This window comes from Phacochoerus africanus, chromosome 2 (assembly GCF_016906955.1).
Source record: "Phacochoerus africanus isolate WHEZ1 chromosome 2, ROS_Pafr_v1, whole genome shotgun sequence".
NCBI lineage: Eukaryota > Metazoa > Chordata > Mammalia > Artiodactyla > Suidae > Phacochoerus > Phacochoerus africanus.
The window spans coordinates 171584956-171600806 of record NC_062545.1 but is presented as its reverse complement, the minus strand read 5'-3'; the positions used below and the strand labels follow the sequence as shown (position 1 = coordinate 171600806).

General features: G+C 45.3%; 1 protein-coding gene across 2 annotated transcripts in view; it reads right to left on the bottom strand.

Moving 5' to 3' along the window:
* Window positions 1-6157: 6157 nt before the first annotated feature.
* Window positions 6158-15851, bottom strand: part of THSD4 (thrombospondin type 1 domain containing 4) — a 549832-nt gene continuing 540138 nt past the window's right edge. Inside the window, exons 16-18 of one of the 2 annotated variants that reach the window (XM_047767202.1) lie at window positions 12960-13139; window positions 8391-8535; window positions 6158-7935 (exon numbers count right to left, since the gene is read on the bottom strand). In XM_047767202.1, coding sequence (XP_047623158.1) covers window positions 7793-7935; window positions 8391-8535; window positions 12960-13139 — 468 coding nt within the window. In that variant the 3' untranslated portion in view covers window positions 6158-7792. The remainder of the gene's footprint in view (window positions 7936-8390; window positions 8536-12959; window positions 13140-15851) is intronic. The other variant, XM_047767203.1, reaches the window with a different exon arrangement.

The window sequence follows — 15851 nt, the reverse complement described above, 5'->3', positions numbered from 1 at the left end:
GATCCTGTTACATTGTACTGAGTGGCCTTTCATAAGTCAAACTTCTCCTTGAAACAGTATTTTTCACCCTGCCTCCAAGGCAAACCCTTTAGCCCAGGAAAATATGTTTTTGGGAGACATGCTCATGCACGTGTGCAAATCCATGGCTGGTGCCAGGCTGCTGGCCTTGCTCATGTCTGCAGGCCTCTCTTCCTTCTTGAGGTAAAACCATGACTTCATCTCTTCCTGCCTGGTCCTGTGTGTGCTCCACGGACTCAGTTCTGGTACAACTCTCAGCCTGGACCCTTTGCCTGGCTATCCCTGTGGCCAGCTGTTCCTACGCCCCTCACCCTATTTATTTATTTAATTTATTTTGCTTTTCAGGGCCAAACATGCAGCATATGGAGTTTCCTGAGCTAGGGATCTAATCGGAGCTGCAGCTGCTGGCCTACACCACAGCCACAGCAAAGCCAGATCCAAGACACATCTGTGACCTACACCACAGCTCATGGCAACACCAGATCCTCAACCTGCTGCACGAGGCCAGGGAATGAACCTGTGACCTCATGGATCCTAGTTGGGTTTGTCACTGCTGAGCCATGACGGGAAGGAACTCTGTATACTTTAAAATGATTAAATAATGAATTTTGTGAAGTTGATTTTACCACAATAAAAAAAAGAGAGTAGGAGTTCCTGTCATGGCACAGTAGAAATGAATCTGACTAGGAACCCTGAGGTTTCAGGTTCTATCTTTGGCCTATCTCAGTGGGTTAAGGATCTGGTGTTGCCGTGAGCTGTGGTGTAGTTTGCAGACGTGGCTCGGATCTGGCGGTGCTGTGGCTCTGGCTCCAATTCAACCCCACATTTGAGGTGTAATATGTTTCTGAGTCTTACTGATAAAACACTGGGCAGGGCAGTGTCAAGGACAGAGCCTGTAGGCACTCCCCTAGAGACTTTCATCCAGCATGATTTTTAATGGGCTTTATGACCTAAGTCATATTTCATGTCATTAGGCACCAAAGTAATCTGAATGATTTTGTTGAACACTCTGCTGAGCTCAAACCTAGAGATGTCAGTTTGAGGAGAACTGGAAGAAGCTGTATTCGAGTTGAGAGATGCAGCAGCATTGAACCAGCACAGTGGTCCTAACACTTTCTGCCTCCTGTGGGAGGTTTAAAGAAATACCTGTGAAAGTACAATCCTGTAAAAAATGAAATTCTGTGGAAGTGCACACACCTGAATATTTTATCTTAAGCTCCTCAGCCAAGGCTGAGGATCTGTGTAAGCCTGTGGCCTCGAGTCCTGAGTTCCCTGACCTCAAAGGGGCCCAGCCACCCCCAAGTCAAAGTCCCACAGGCCAACAGACCTCTAAACAGCTCAGCTTGTCTTTTTAGAGGGCTTTTTGAGGCAACATGAGTAGAAAAGGAATCAGGCCAGAGAAAGCACAATGTGTTAACGAAGCTGATTTTTAAAACCCGTTTATTGCATTTTTACAATAATAAAAATAAATTAGTCGTACACAAAAATAGTTGTCATTTTTGCTGAAAACACTGTATTTACTCATATAATTCGCCTTCTACCCGCCACCTCCTTAAGCACTCAGTGACAGCACAAAGGTGACCTGGGGTCGATGGCATATTCTGTGGGTTCCTTGCTTGCAGCTATGCAGTTGACCACCCTGCGCCCCCAGCCAGCAGTCGGTCAGTCTGTGGGGACCCAGGAGGCGTGGTCAGAGCAGTGAACGGGCTACATCCCATAGTCCCTCTCTGCCCCTGCCAGGGGACCCTGGCTCCTTCACAGCTCTAAGCAAACCTCCCTGGCGAGTTACTGCTGGTGATTCTAACGAACGAGGCGATACAAAGAGAAGGGGCAAAAGAGACCCTTCCTTCTCCAAATGTTGGGGCCAGGGAGAGGGCAGATTATATGAGCAAATATAATATTTAAGGTGGAATGGTGGCAATCCAGACAGACCTGTTTCAGGTGCAATGCCAGGGGTGAAAGCCCCCCGATGAGTCGAAAAGCAGAGTAATTTATATTCAATCTTAAAACCCAAGGAATTTGGCTAGTCAGGATACTAAATTGTAATTATGGACATAAAATAAGACATCGTGTGCAGCAACTTTCCAGGAAGCTTGGTTAGTAGGATCAAATAATTTTACACAAATGTGGATCGCATACGTAAATAAATACCTATCAGGTCCCTTTAAAATTAACATATTCTAAATAATAGAACTATTTTGGTGTAGTGACTCATTCCGCCTGTAGAATTCAGAATACACATTTCCTATAAACATCTTGTATTTACAAAGAAAAAAATAAGTTATAACAAAGTATATCCTTCCGTCAAACTGGATGGTGGGGCCTTGGGGGTCCAGGCGGATGGATATTAAGTTTACGTAACAGAATGGCTTTCCTCTCACTGAGGCAAAGGGCTCAAGGTCTGGAAGATGCTGAGAAAGCTGGCTGGGCTCACTTTTCCTCAGCACGATGGCGTCCCCCACTGTTACCCACTGAAGACAAAGAATCAGGGGTGTGGGGTGGTTCAGGGTGGAGAGGATGAGCTTGCTCCAGCAAAGATGCAGGAAAGCAAAGTGAGTTGGGAAAGAGAGATGGTGTTTAGAGGGTTCTAGTCAAGGCTCCACCCCCATCAAGATGTGTGATCCTGGGCAGGGATGTTTGATTACTCATCTATGCCGACAATGCAGCTCTTGCCAATTGGCTAGTGCTTCCATAAGGTATGAAGCCACGTTCAGCTTGGTGTGTGTGGGGCGGGGGGCGGGGGGCGGGGGCGAGATGCACTGCTGGGCTTAGAGTGGTAGTCATAGAAACGGGAAGGACACATGCTGTATACCTGCCATCCCAGACCAGGCAAATCATTAAAGCTCTTCTACTTATAGAGTGGACAAATCCTGGACTTGGAAAGAATCGCAAGTCCTGTTGCCCGAGCTGGGTGCCTGAATCCCCCCTCCAGCATCCTTGACAAATGGTCATTAAGGATCTGCTGAGACCTCCAGGGATGGGTCAGTCACCACCAGCCACAGAGCCCTCTACCTTCCGAAGGCTCTCACTTGTGCAAGAGCTGAGATCTGCCTCCCTGCAGCTTTTACCTCTTGGTCTTAGGATGGCTCTTCTGGTGCTAAACGTTCCCATAAGGTCCTTTCTCCAGTTTCTCAGTCTGCACCCCTCATCAGGATCGGGCATGCTCATTGGAATGCTATACGTTATTAATATTCTTCTTAAAGCTTCAGACAATCACAAACATGACTTGCCAGTATTTTCTCTTTATGTAGCCTATCTTGTTGATATTTATCTACTGTGTTTTTTTGGGGTAGTTCAATCCCACTTTCTTGATTCACATTGAGCTTAGTCAACTGAAACGCTTTCATCTCTGCCATGTTGTACAGTTTTTTGTTTTTTAATTCAAAAGTGGGACTTTATGTTGCTTCCTGGTGAATTTCTCAGATTCACGTTTTGGTCTGGTATCCCAGACTTTTTTGGTTCTAGAGCCTGTGGTTCCAGATGTTACCTTTCCAACTCTACTGATTTCATCAGGAAGGTGTCTAATTCCCCATCTCAACCATATTAAAACATGTTTCATATGGGAAGGATCAAATGTTGGCGTCAGGTTTGATTATTCAGTCTGTTTGAAGGAAAATTGTATTTCTTTTTACCACTCATATTTGTGTCGTCTACATTAGAAAATGGGGGATGTTCAAATTCTAAAATGGCTATATGAAAGAAACAGAGGTCCACTGGTTTAGAAATGGACTAGTAACATCTGGGTTTCTCTCTCTGCCACACAACTGGACGCAAAGAAACCAAGCAAGTGTCTCTCAGTTTAGCCCTCAGAAGGCCATTCTGCTGAAAGTGTGTTGAATGCTAAACACTTTGAGGTGATTAAATGACACATCCAAGAGCCCTGGGCGAGAAGTAAGACAAAGGGACAGATGGGAACAGCTCTGAGTGCTCCTGTCACACTGCAGCTTCCCCAGGTGGGAATTGGCCCTGTTCATCTTAGTTCCCCACCAGTTGGCAAATAGGTGACTTGAACACACCTTTAAAGATGCGGAGTGACGTCACCTAGTGGTCAGGTTTACAGGCTTTTTTTTTTTTTTTAAGTGCTGTATTTCTTACGCTCTTCTGGGGGAGAAACGCAAGCATGAGAAGGAAGGGCTACACTGAATGGCCTTTGCCGAGGCTGCATGTGGCATGATTTCCTTTTCCAAAAAGTGACAGTAAAAAAGCAATCTAGGAGTTCCTACTATGGCACAGTGGGTTAAGGATCCAATGTTGTCTCTGCAGCGGCTCTGGCGGCTGCAGAGGCGCAGATTGAATGCCCACCTGGGAACTTCCACATGTCCTGGGTATGGATGAAAAAAGAGAAAAAAGCACACTATTTCTGCTTGGTGTTTTGTTGATTGTTTTGTGAGAAAAAAGAGAATGGCTTTAATTTGGAATACAGAGAAAAAAAGCAGTATTAAAATGTAAATTTCAGGAGTTCCCATAGTGGCTCAGTGATTAAGAACCATGAGGTTGCAGGTTTGATCCGACTAAGAACCATGAGGTTGCAGGTTTGATCCCTGGCCTCGTTCAGTGGGTTAAGGATCCAGCATTGTGGTGAGCTGTGGTCACAGACAAGGCTTGGATCCCGAGTTGCTGCAACTGTGGTGTAGGCTGGCAGTTACAGCTCTGATTAGACCCCTAGCCTGGGAACCTCCATATGCTGCGGGTGGGGCCCTAAAAGCACAAAAAGACAAAAGAAAAAAAAATGTAAATTTCAGTTTTGCGTCATGGCCCTTTAAGGGAACAGACTATCTCAGAACAGAAGTCTGAGAAGGCAATGGTGGGTCATGGAGAGGAAAAGGTGAGATAATGGGGCCAAGAAAGGGAGAAAAAGTCATCTCTGGAAGGAGAAAGGAATGTTATCATTGAAACACTAAAGAACCTTATCATGTGTGTTGTTCTAAGAACAAAGGCATTTAGCCATTGATAGAAGAAATGAGAAAATTAGTAAAAATCGGATTTCCAAGACAAGTTGATGAAACCCCTGATCTAGTAATTTATAACCTTTCCAGAGATAAACAAATTCCAAGACTAGCTCAACTCTGTGTTGCAAGAGAAAAAAGACCCCTAGTTCCAGTCCCTCTTTACCCTGCAGACACTGGGTTGATTCATTTGCTTGTACCCAATTCCACAACTGGTAAGATGGCCCTTCTCTTGGGAGAATCACCGTCCATTTAAACAACTTTTAGGTAACACTTGGGAGCCACAGGACACGGCTGGACATCTAAGAGACAGTGATCACTGCCCCAGCCCAGTCATGTGAATGCTGAGTGGAAAGGACCTGGGGTGCTCACCTCCATTTGATGGAGAAATAAATCCCTTTTAGGCTGCAGAGCTCATGCACCATGACGCCATGCCTCTGCTGTGCTGGGCAGCCTGGCTGGCTAGGTTTTCCCTTCATTTGAGCTGAAATCAGCCTTTCTGCTCATCTACCCATTGATCATGCTCTGCCTTCCAGCCTGTAAAGCTCTCTGCACAGTCTGAGAACAGCCACATAAAGAAGACAGTCACCCAAGATGGAAAGCAAAGGCAAGTGGCAAGGAGGGGGAGTTGTACAGGAACCAGCCATGCGCTTGGCTTCTCTGGTCTGTCTTGCTTGGTGGGGAAGGAATCTGGGCCTCCTCCTTGCTGCTTATTGCCCAAGTTACGTAAGAATCAGGAGAGATGGGGGTGCTTTTGGGAAATGGTGGCTGCAGCTCACCAGAGAGGCCACATAGAATTTCTGAAAGTGCAAGGGTAGTGGGACCCTAGCGGAGTGTGTCAGACCGAGCTGGTGGTACTGCTTCCCAAAGCTCCATGTATATCATCATCAAATTAGCAGATTTGGGGGTAAAAGGGCTCTTGGGAGAAAGTTGCTACGTTCAAATTTCAACACAAATGTTTACTTTGAAAGGGAAATAAGCTCAGGACTATAGTACCAAATAAGATTAGGTTTTCTATATGCTTCCAATTTGTTTAGCCTGCTATTTTTTTCTTTTCTTCCTTTCCTTTTTTGCTTTTTAAAGCGCCACCTGCAGCATATGAATTTCCCATGCTAGGGGTCAAATCAGAGCTGTAGCTGCTGGCCTACCCTACAGCCACAGCAATGCAGGGTCTGAGCCACATCTGCGACCTACACCACAGCTCATGGCAATGCTGGATCCTTAGCCCACTAAGGGAGGCCAGGGATGGAACCTGTATCCTTGTGGATGCCAGTCAGGTTTGTCACTGCTGAGCCTCAAAAGGAACTCCCTAGCCTGATATTTCTCTTAGTGGGTGTAAGAATATATTTTCCCCCCTGCTTCTTCTTAATTGAATTTTCAGAGAGCTCATCTTTCAACTTGGGAACCACAGTTAGGTGAAGTGAATCCGGGAGGACCCTGCAGCAGAGGAGTTCATGGCCCCTTCTCCCAGGCTGGCTGCATGAATGCAGAGCTTAGGGCTCACATGTGGAAGGGGAGTGGATATGGGCTGTGCGTCGGGAAGAGAGAGGGAGGGAAACTCACATCGAGAAATCCACAAATCAAACCAGAAGGACCCACAGGAGACTCAAATATAAACATGCGGCTTTTGCTGGGACAGGTGGGTTAGACTTTCTGCAGGACAATGTGTGGTGAAAGGGCCCAGGAGAGATGGTTGAGGAAGGCGAGAGTCCAGCACAGAGCGGTGGGCTCTGGAAATCTGCTCTGGGAGACCAAAGGGACCCTGACGTAGGATTCCATGGGCGGCACACACCACTGGGGTAAAGAATCAGAATTTGGGGCAATCACCTTGCTATCCTGAGGGCTTTCTTGTCTCATGGGATTGTCCTGTTAAGAAAATAGTCAGAGTCCTCTCATCAGAACCTATGACTTTGTGGGGGAAGGGAAAAGAGAAAGAGGAACCTGAAACAGCTGAGTGCAGGGGATAAAGACCTGGCCTTTGGCCAGCGGGAGGAATTCAAAGGTCTGGGCTTTGTTCGCTGAATAGTAAAATCTCAGCCTCTTGATCTGAAGTGAAGCCACATCCCGCGGATCTAAGACTTGAGACAGGTCTTGGGTGAGGGTTTTGTGGTCAGACAGCTGGGGTCGCTGAACAGGTCGGTTACCTGATACCTGGCAGGTCAGGGACCCACATTGAGTCTCAGTTTCCTTGTCAGTAAAATAGGGGCAATGATTCATTTCCTGCCTCCCATTCTGTGGCATTGCGAGCTGCTAATGAGCTACTATCTCTGAATACACCTGCAAAACAAGAAAGCACTCTCCTGACAGGAGATATTTGTGTCTTAAGGCAGGAAAACAGCCTAATGTCTTTGAGAATGAAAATAGGCACAGCTGGCCTAAGGTAACAGAGGGATGCTGGCATCTTAGCAAGTCTTAGGGGGAACTCTGGGGTGGGGGGTGCTGCCACCTCTGACTCTCCAAGGGGTGCCTGCTACTGGGAAGGCCAGCAGCACTGGGGAAGAAGCAGCACCCAGAGTCAGCACTGCTGACTGAGAAAAAGTCTAGGAGAGAAGTTGGCTGAGAGCTGCAGTCGCGGCTCACGCACTGCTTGGTTTGCAAAGAGTGCAGGTGCTAGGTTTCTGAAGGAGGGGTCATCAGTGCATGGCCATGCTCAAAAGACAACTGTGGCCTTGCTCCTGGGCACCGTGTGTACCCGTTAAGAAGGTGGGGTGATGACTGAGTTGGCTGGCAGCTCCACAGGCCAGGGAGCCCCCAGTGCAGTCAGTGGCAGCCAACCAGCCCCACCGCTCAGAGACTCCCCGACCCACCCACTGCTGCCCTGCGGGGTGTTATCTGCTCCCCAGGAAGCCCGAATGCCTGCTGGCCACACGCGTGCAGGAGACACAGCAGGCTGTCTTGTAGTAGTTGTAGACGCAGAGCCTGGCCTGGACCACCACATTGCAGTTGTAGTACCTGTCCTTGCAGTTCTCATCTGGAGTGGAAGAAAACAGAAAAGACTCTCTGAGCTCAAGGGGCAGCCTGGACTAAGGGCAGTGGGTGTGGGGTTTCATCCCAGTCCTGCTGTTTATTACTGACAGGACATGGAAGTGTGGGCTGAGAGCTTACATTTTCTTCTTCTTTAAACATGCAGTTGAAATCTCTCTACTTTGACCTTCAGTGTGACAGAACCAAATCTCCAAATGCACTGCCAGGTTAGTCACTGCTCGTGTAATCTATCTATTGGTGGGTGGCTTGGATCGCCAGCTGTGCTGTCGATGGCCACCTTCAACCATGAAATTTCTACCAAAAGGATGCTGAGACCCCTGAACTCCATGACTGCAAAAGGTCCCAGAGAGACCTAGATGGGTTTGGCATTTTCATGCCAGAGACCTTGACGGAGCTTAAGAAAGATAAGTCTTCTCCTGCAAGACAGGACTCTCTACTTACCAACTTCAGGGACACAGTCCTGAGGGTTACACGATTCCTTCTCCTCTGGTTTCAACTGAGGGTCACAGAGATTGCTGAGGGTCATGTCATCTGACAGACAGCGCACTTCCCGGACACGGAAGCCACCTTGGCAGCTCTTGGAACACTGCATGGAGAAAGGGGAAAGTTACAGGTCTTGGCAACCCATGAGCTCAGCACACCGGAGGAGGCAGATACTGGAAAATTTCAGACATCTACCAAAGGAAACAGAAAGTTGAAACAAACTCCCCTGCACCTAACAGCCAGCTGTCACACGAATTCCGTCCCATCTCCAATCACCCACGTACGTGTCTCACATTATTTTGAAGCAAATCTAGACATCAGATCACTTCTCCCATAATATTTCAGTTTGTAGTTCTAAAAGGCCAAGACTCTTAAAAATTGCCACAATACTGTTACTACACCTAGAAATTAACACTAGTTTCTTATCTTCAAGTAGTTAGTGCTTCTTGTATTTCCATTGGTCTTATGGATCTCAATTTTTTAATGGAGGGTGTTTGTTTTTTTGTTTGTTTTTGTCTTTTTGCCTTTTCTAGGGCCGCCCCCACAGCAGATGGAGGTTCCTAGGCTAGGGGTCCAATTGGAGCTGCAGCCGCCAGATTACACCGGAGCCACAGAAATGCAGGATCCAAGCCTCGTCTGCAACCTACACCACAGCTCACGGCAATGCCGGATCCTTAACTCACTGAGCAAGGCCCACAACCTCATGGTTCCTAGTTGGATTCGTTAACCACTGAGCCACGATGAGAACTCCTGTTTGTTTTTTGAATAAGGATCCACATCAGTTGAAGTTGGTTGATAAGTCTTCTACAATTGTCTTAATCCATGGGGCCCCCTCCTTGTGTTTGTTTCCTACCCCTGCCTCTGGTATTTGTTGGAGGAACTGAGTCTTTTGTCCTGCAGCGTTCCCCAGGGTCAGGATTTTGCTAACTGCATTCCCTTGGTACAGTCTGACATGTTCCTATGTCTTCTGTATTTCCTGTAAATTGGAAGTTGGATCCAGAAGAGGCAGTAGCAGGCACAGGTTTGATGTGTACAGCTGTCTCTCTTCTGGGTCATCAGCCATTGATGAGTAGATTCATTAGTTCATCTGGGGTTAAAAAATGGTAATATCCTAACATCTCTTCTTCTCTTCTAAGCTGGGAATCTAAAACATCCCCACTCCCTCCTTATATACATTTACTCTCTGTTTACCTGGCTTGTTTGGGAAAGACAGGATAGATGCTTGATTATTTTCTTTTATTTATCAGTTTTCAGAAGAATGAGTTGGTTCCCCTAACATCCTCCAAGGGGGACCCTCTAATTTTTTAAAATTTTAATTAATTAATTAATTAATCTTTATTTATTTGCTTTTTTTTTTTTAAGGGCCATACCCATGGCATAAGGAGGGTCCCAGGCTAGGGATTGAATCAGAGCCCAGCAATATAGGATCTGAGCCTCGTCTTTGACCCACACCACAGCTCAAGGCGTCTCTGGATCCTTAACCCACTGAGTGAGGCCAGGGATCAAACCTGCCACCTCATGGTTCCTAGTCAGATTCGTTTCTGCTGTGCCACAATGGAAACTCCTCTCTAGTTTTAAAAAAATCATTATAAACTTGTACATGGATGGATTTAAACATATATGATGCATTTCATTCATTCTATGGTACTTATATTTATTGATGCTCACTGATGCCCCACTAATGCCTGGCAGGAGCCCTAAAGTTGGTTTTTGAGTCTTTTTGGAGAATAACCCAGTTGTCTCCTTGAACCTCTTTGCTACCTGGTATGAAAAGACATCCCAATCTAATTTATACCTATGCAGTCCCAGACCCAGAACCAGCCATTTCTCTAAGAATTCTTGGTTCCTTTCAGTAAAGAGCATTTTGAAACCACATCTGGCCCTTTGGTGCTGGGTTGATCATTATTTCTAGGCTCTTTCAGTGGATAAGACAGGGGAAAATTTTTTTTTTAAGATAAATTAGTCTGTGATTTCATTCTGTTTTTTCTAAGTCAAATTCAGGACAACAGGACTTTCACTTAAATCTCTTCTACTTTTTTGTCTTTAACTTCTTTCTCCCAAGTTGCGAATCCTTTTCCTCAAGGATGCTGAGAATAATAGCTATATTATATCATATTATCATATATACTACTGTATGGCACAATAAAGTAGATTATTCATTTATTTTATCACACAACCATCACAGAATACAGACACTGATTACTGCAAACAGTGTAGACATTTTTCTGCAGTTCTTTTTGTCCTTAGGGATGGATTGCCAGTCCAGTTGCTGTGGTTCTGGGTCACATGCCAGAGTGTGATGCCACCAACTGCATACATATTTAGGTTAACTTGCATCACTGCATTTTCCATTTTAGGATTGCTTAAAAATTTTTTGTTTCATAATTATATAAAATATATACTTAGTTCCAAACTCAGATTTATAAAGCAAGGTAAATTTAAAAATGTCTAGCTTCTATCACTGTCTTTTATATCATAGTAGCTATTTCATGTTAATTTTAGTTTATTTATTGTCTTTATTATTTTTTAAAAATATTTTTAGGGCTGCACCTGGGGCATATGGAGGTTCCCAGCCTAGGGGTTGAATCAGAGCCACAGCAACGGAAGATCCTTAACCTGCTGAGTGAGGCAATGGATTGAACCTGCATCGTCATGGATGCTAGTCATGACTGGTAACTCATGGATGCTGAGCCATGACGGGAACTCCGGAATTCCTGTTTGTTATCTTTAAATTTATTTGCAGAAAAATTCATTTTTTGTGGTGCACAGTTCTATGAGTTTTGACAAATTCAGAGAGTAGTGTATTCTGTCAACAAAAGTTTCATCACACACAACAAATCCCCTTGTGTTGTACCTTTGGAGTGAGATTCATCCCACCCGATCCTGTGACCAATCACGATCTGGTCTCTGTCCCTATGGTTTTGCCTTTTATAGAATTTTTATGTAAACAGAAATACAATATTTAGCTTTTGTTGGGGTGGGGCTTTCCTTCATTTAGCAAAATGCCTTTGAAGGGCTTCCATGCATGGGAGGTATCAGTTCATTTGTTTGTGCTGCTGAGTGGTACCCCGTTGTTTGGATGCACCACGGTTTGTTTATCATTGAGCTGGTTGTTTCCAGGAAGGTGTTTCTGGCGTCTGTCTCCTTCAGCATGGCCTGGTGAGTCTGGCCCTTTCTAGACTCTCGAAACCAAATGAAAATAGCGCTCTGTTTCCTGTATTCTCAAGAGTCTTGGCCAACATCAAAATAATTAAATGGCATTTCCCAGAAGTTGACACGACACCTTTGAAACTCAACACCTCCTTTGTTCCCATTTGCCTGTGAGGCGTGGTTCACCACATGCCCAAATGGCTGTTACCGCTGGAGCAGACATACACCATCCGGAATCGGAATTCTCAGCTTTTATTCATGTATTTTACAAGCAAATTCCTTTGATCACCTTTGAACGATGTTGGGAAAGGCTCTGGGCTTGCCTACAGCCACTGTAGGCCTTCAGGGACTAAAAGCAGAAAATAAGTGAGGAAACTGGGGCAAAAAGAAGATGAGAGTAGGAAAAAGAAAGAGAAGCCAGGGAACACCAGCACCTATAAGCCATTTCATACATTCTGATCAACTTTCCCTTAGAGATAGGCCACAATTTTGGCTCTGAGTTTCCAATTAGCCAATTCAAAGAGAAGAACAGGATCAGACTCATATCCATATGTCTATAGGACTTTTAAAAAGTGTACAACATGGAGTTCCTGTTGTGGCACAGTGGTTAACGAATCCGACTAGGAACTATGAGGTTGCGGGTTTGATCCCTGGCCTTGCTCAGCAGGTTAAGGATCCGGTGTTGCCATGAGCTGTGGTGTAGGTTGCAGATGCAGCTTGGATCCTGTGTTGCTGTGGCTGTGGTGTAGGCCGGCGGCTACAGCTCCAATTAGACCCCTAGTCTGGGAACCTCCATATGCTGCGGGAGCAGCCCTAGAAAAGGCAAAAGACAAAAAAAAAGTGCAACACACACATAGGCATGGAGACCTGACAGAAATCCCTCTGACAGGTTTTATATTGAGTCACTTCCTGATGTCACATTCTCAACAGCATCCTCAAACCCTTCAGCCGTCGATGCTCTGCAGCAAAAGTTCTCCAAATGTTGGTTACACCTGTAGCCAACTCACCTAAGGAGCCAAATTCCCTGGTCAAGCTGGGCCTGAAATTGGTCTTTTCTGATAAGATCCCAGCTGGATTCTTATGCACACGAAAATCTGAGAGTTGCTGTTTGATGGCCTCGATAGTTTATTTTTGTTTTTTCAAAAATGATTTTTATTTTTTCCATTATAGTTGGTTTACAGGGTTCTGTCATTTTTCTACTGAATAGCAAAGTTTAGAAATCAAGATAATCCCAGGCTCAGGCTCTTCTGCCTGAACACAGGACACCCTGACTATGACCAAGTAGAGTAAATGGTTGTAGGGAATCTACTCAAGGGCAGGAGGAGAGCAGAAGAATGAGGCGCTTACACACCTGCTACCAAGGGCACCAGTACTTACCATGCTCCATTCTGTGTTAAACCATTTGGCCCCACAAGGCTTGAGGTGGCAGGACTGCTGGCTGGGGGGTCTCTCCAGGAAGGAACACTCATAGGGATCCAGCACTTCAAAGGTGTCTGCATTCTTCCTAACACAAATCACCTCCCTCTGTTGGGTCCCGCTCCCACATTCAACGGAACACTGGAGAAAGAAGCAGGGCAAGAGAAGTGTCACGTGATGGAAAGGGGATGAGACCACTGTCAATGGAGAGCCATTTCCTACAGCTTCCCATCATCGATTCAGAGGAAGAGCCCCAGGGCACCTGGACAATGTTTCTGGAGGAGGAGATGCACCTGGATTCCCACTTTCCTAACAGTACTGTGTCTGGAATGGAGAGTGGGTGCACTGAGTTATCACAGCATGTGGATGCTGGTCACTGAGCTCCTGGTGCCCTAGGTGACAAGTAACTGCAATGGTTTCCCTTAGACTTTCCCACAGGAACACATCAGCCAGTCAGTGCGGTTTTGTCTGGTGGATGCTGACACTTCTCACTGTAAAACAATGAGCTAACATTCTAGTTCATTTGCTGGTCTTTTGGGGGGTAAAACTGGGAATGAATTAGCTTCCCAGAGTCTGCAAGCCTATGGATGAAGGACTACGTTAAAATTCTTTGGGACACAGAAAGCTGAGAAGACCACAGACTTGGGGCAATATCCCCTATGGGCAGCCCTCCCCTGACTGTCGGGCGGCCAGCAGGAAGCCTTTGCCCATAGAGTCCAATCCCTTAGCTTCCTAACTTGGAGCCAAAGCTTGCTGGGGTTGAGGCCATGAAGGCAGTCAGACAATTACAGGTCTTGGTGCCTTAAGATAGGTTATGGAAATATGATGCATGTAACCGCTCATAAATGATTCTATTTAGTATCTATTACTTTGTAAAGTGTTTTTTGTTCATGTTTGGTGTACTCTTAATACTTTTTGATTAAAAAATTTTACAAGCTGTGATCTATATACTTTTAAAGACTTTAAAGAAGCTACTGCCTTTATAAAAAGCTTGTAAAAACGTCTACAGCTGCAACTCAATATTAGCCTTGCTTCTGTATGCAGGCACATGGTGAAATAAAAACAGCAGGGAAAACCCCAAACCCAAGCCAACAGACTATGGATTAGCCACACAGGACATAATAAACGTCTCCAACATCAATTTCCACCTTGTGCCTTTTTTTTTTGCTGCCATCTTCACAGATATCCATAAAACTTAGGCTTCTTAGTTTATTTTTCCTATTTTCCTATTTATTAATTTATTTATGCTGGAGGTTGAGTCCAATCCCAGCATCACAAACACACCGTATTCTATCTGTGTAGATTGCACAGTGTGTATTATGCTCATAATCATAATAATCACAATGTAATCTTTCTCAGCTGTGGATAATGATGCATATCACAAGATGTTAGTCTACTACTGATTTTAGATATATTCATCTTTCTTTCAAATGCTACAGACCATGAAAGAATTGGAGGCAGGAGGAAAGCAATAGGCTGCCAGGCAAAGGTCTGGCTTTCCCTGCAGGAGTGAGTTCTGTGTGCAATTTCCAGGGGTGGGGGCGGTGCAGGAGAACATGGACTGAAGTCAGGAGACAGGGGAACTAGTCTGGAGTCTAAACATTGTCACTAAACAGTTCTGTGTCTTTAGATAAGATATTGCACTTCCCCAGGTCTCTACCATCTCACCTGGAAAGCGGGGGTGGGGGGGGTGTTTAGAAACCTGATCTCAAACATCCCTGACTGCTCTGAGGGTCTATGTCTGCCCTGAGTGGGTGGCAGAAGGATAGGCTTTAAACCTTGACCAAGACCTGAAGTTCTTTTATGCTATATTTGGAAAGTCCTTGAAGACATTAGTTAATTCAGGGGGAATGAGCACATAGCTCAGGTTTCTTCTATTGTAAATGCCCAGCAATGGCAGAATTTATGTATTTAGGAACAAATGCATAGATGTGTGGGGTGGCATATGTATGTGTATGAGACTAGCACTGAAAACAGGAAGGAGGGCAGTCATCCTTGGTGGACCAGAAATTATGGAGAATTTTTTTTTTTTCTGCACCCAGGGAGTATGGAAGTTCCTGGGTCATGGTGTATGGAAGTTCCATGCCACAGCAGCAACAGATGCCACAGCAGTGACAACACCAGACCCTTAACCTGCTGAGCCATCAGGAAACTCCTTGGAGAATCTTTGGTGAATGACAGATAAGATTGAATGAAGGACAAAAGTCACAGTCAAAATGCACATAGAGCAAAAAAAAAGCACTTTCTGGAGTTCTTGTCGTGGCTCAGTGGTTAACGAATCTGACGGGGAACCTTGAGGTTGCGGGTTCAATCCCAGGCCTTGCTCAGTGGGTTAAGCATCCAGCGTTGCCATGAGCTGTGGTGTAGGTTGCAGATGTGGCTCAGATCCTGCATGGCTGTGGCTCTGGCATAGGCCAGCGGCTACAGCTCCGATTGGACTCCTAGCCTGGGAATCTCCATATGCTGCGGGAGCGGCACAAGAAATGGCAAAAAGACAAAAAAACAAAAACAAAAAACAAAACAAAAAAGCACTTCCTCGAAAAGAGGAAGAAGCTCAAATGCTTCGAGTGAGAATGGTAGTAAATATGTGGGTATGAGGAACAGGAAGGAGGCCTGGTGACAATGAGAGAATGACTGGCTAAGAAAGTGACCAGGAGATGGACTGTGCTAAGAAGTAATTAGGAAGATGTAGTTTAAAACTGTGCTAAATCTTTTTTACTTCTGTTATTAACGAATGAATAAAAATAGGAATTATAAATTCTAAAATGTTAGAGGGAAGAATGCAATTATAGGAACCTAACCAATACAGATGTGTGGAAAGGAAAGAGGAAAAATCCCAAGAAAGCATGGGAA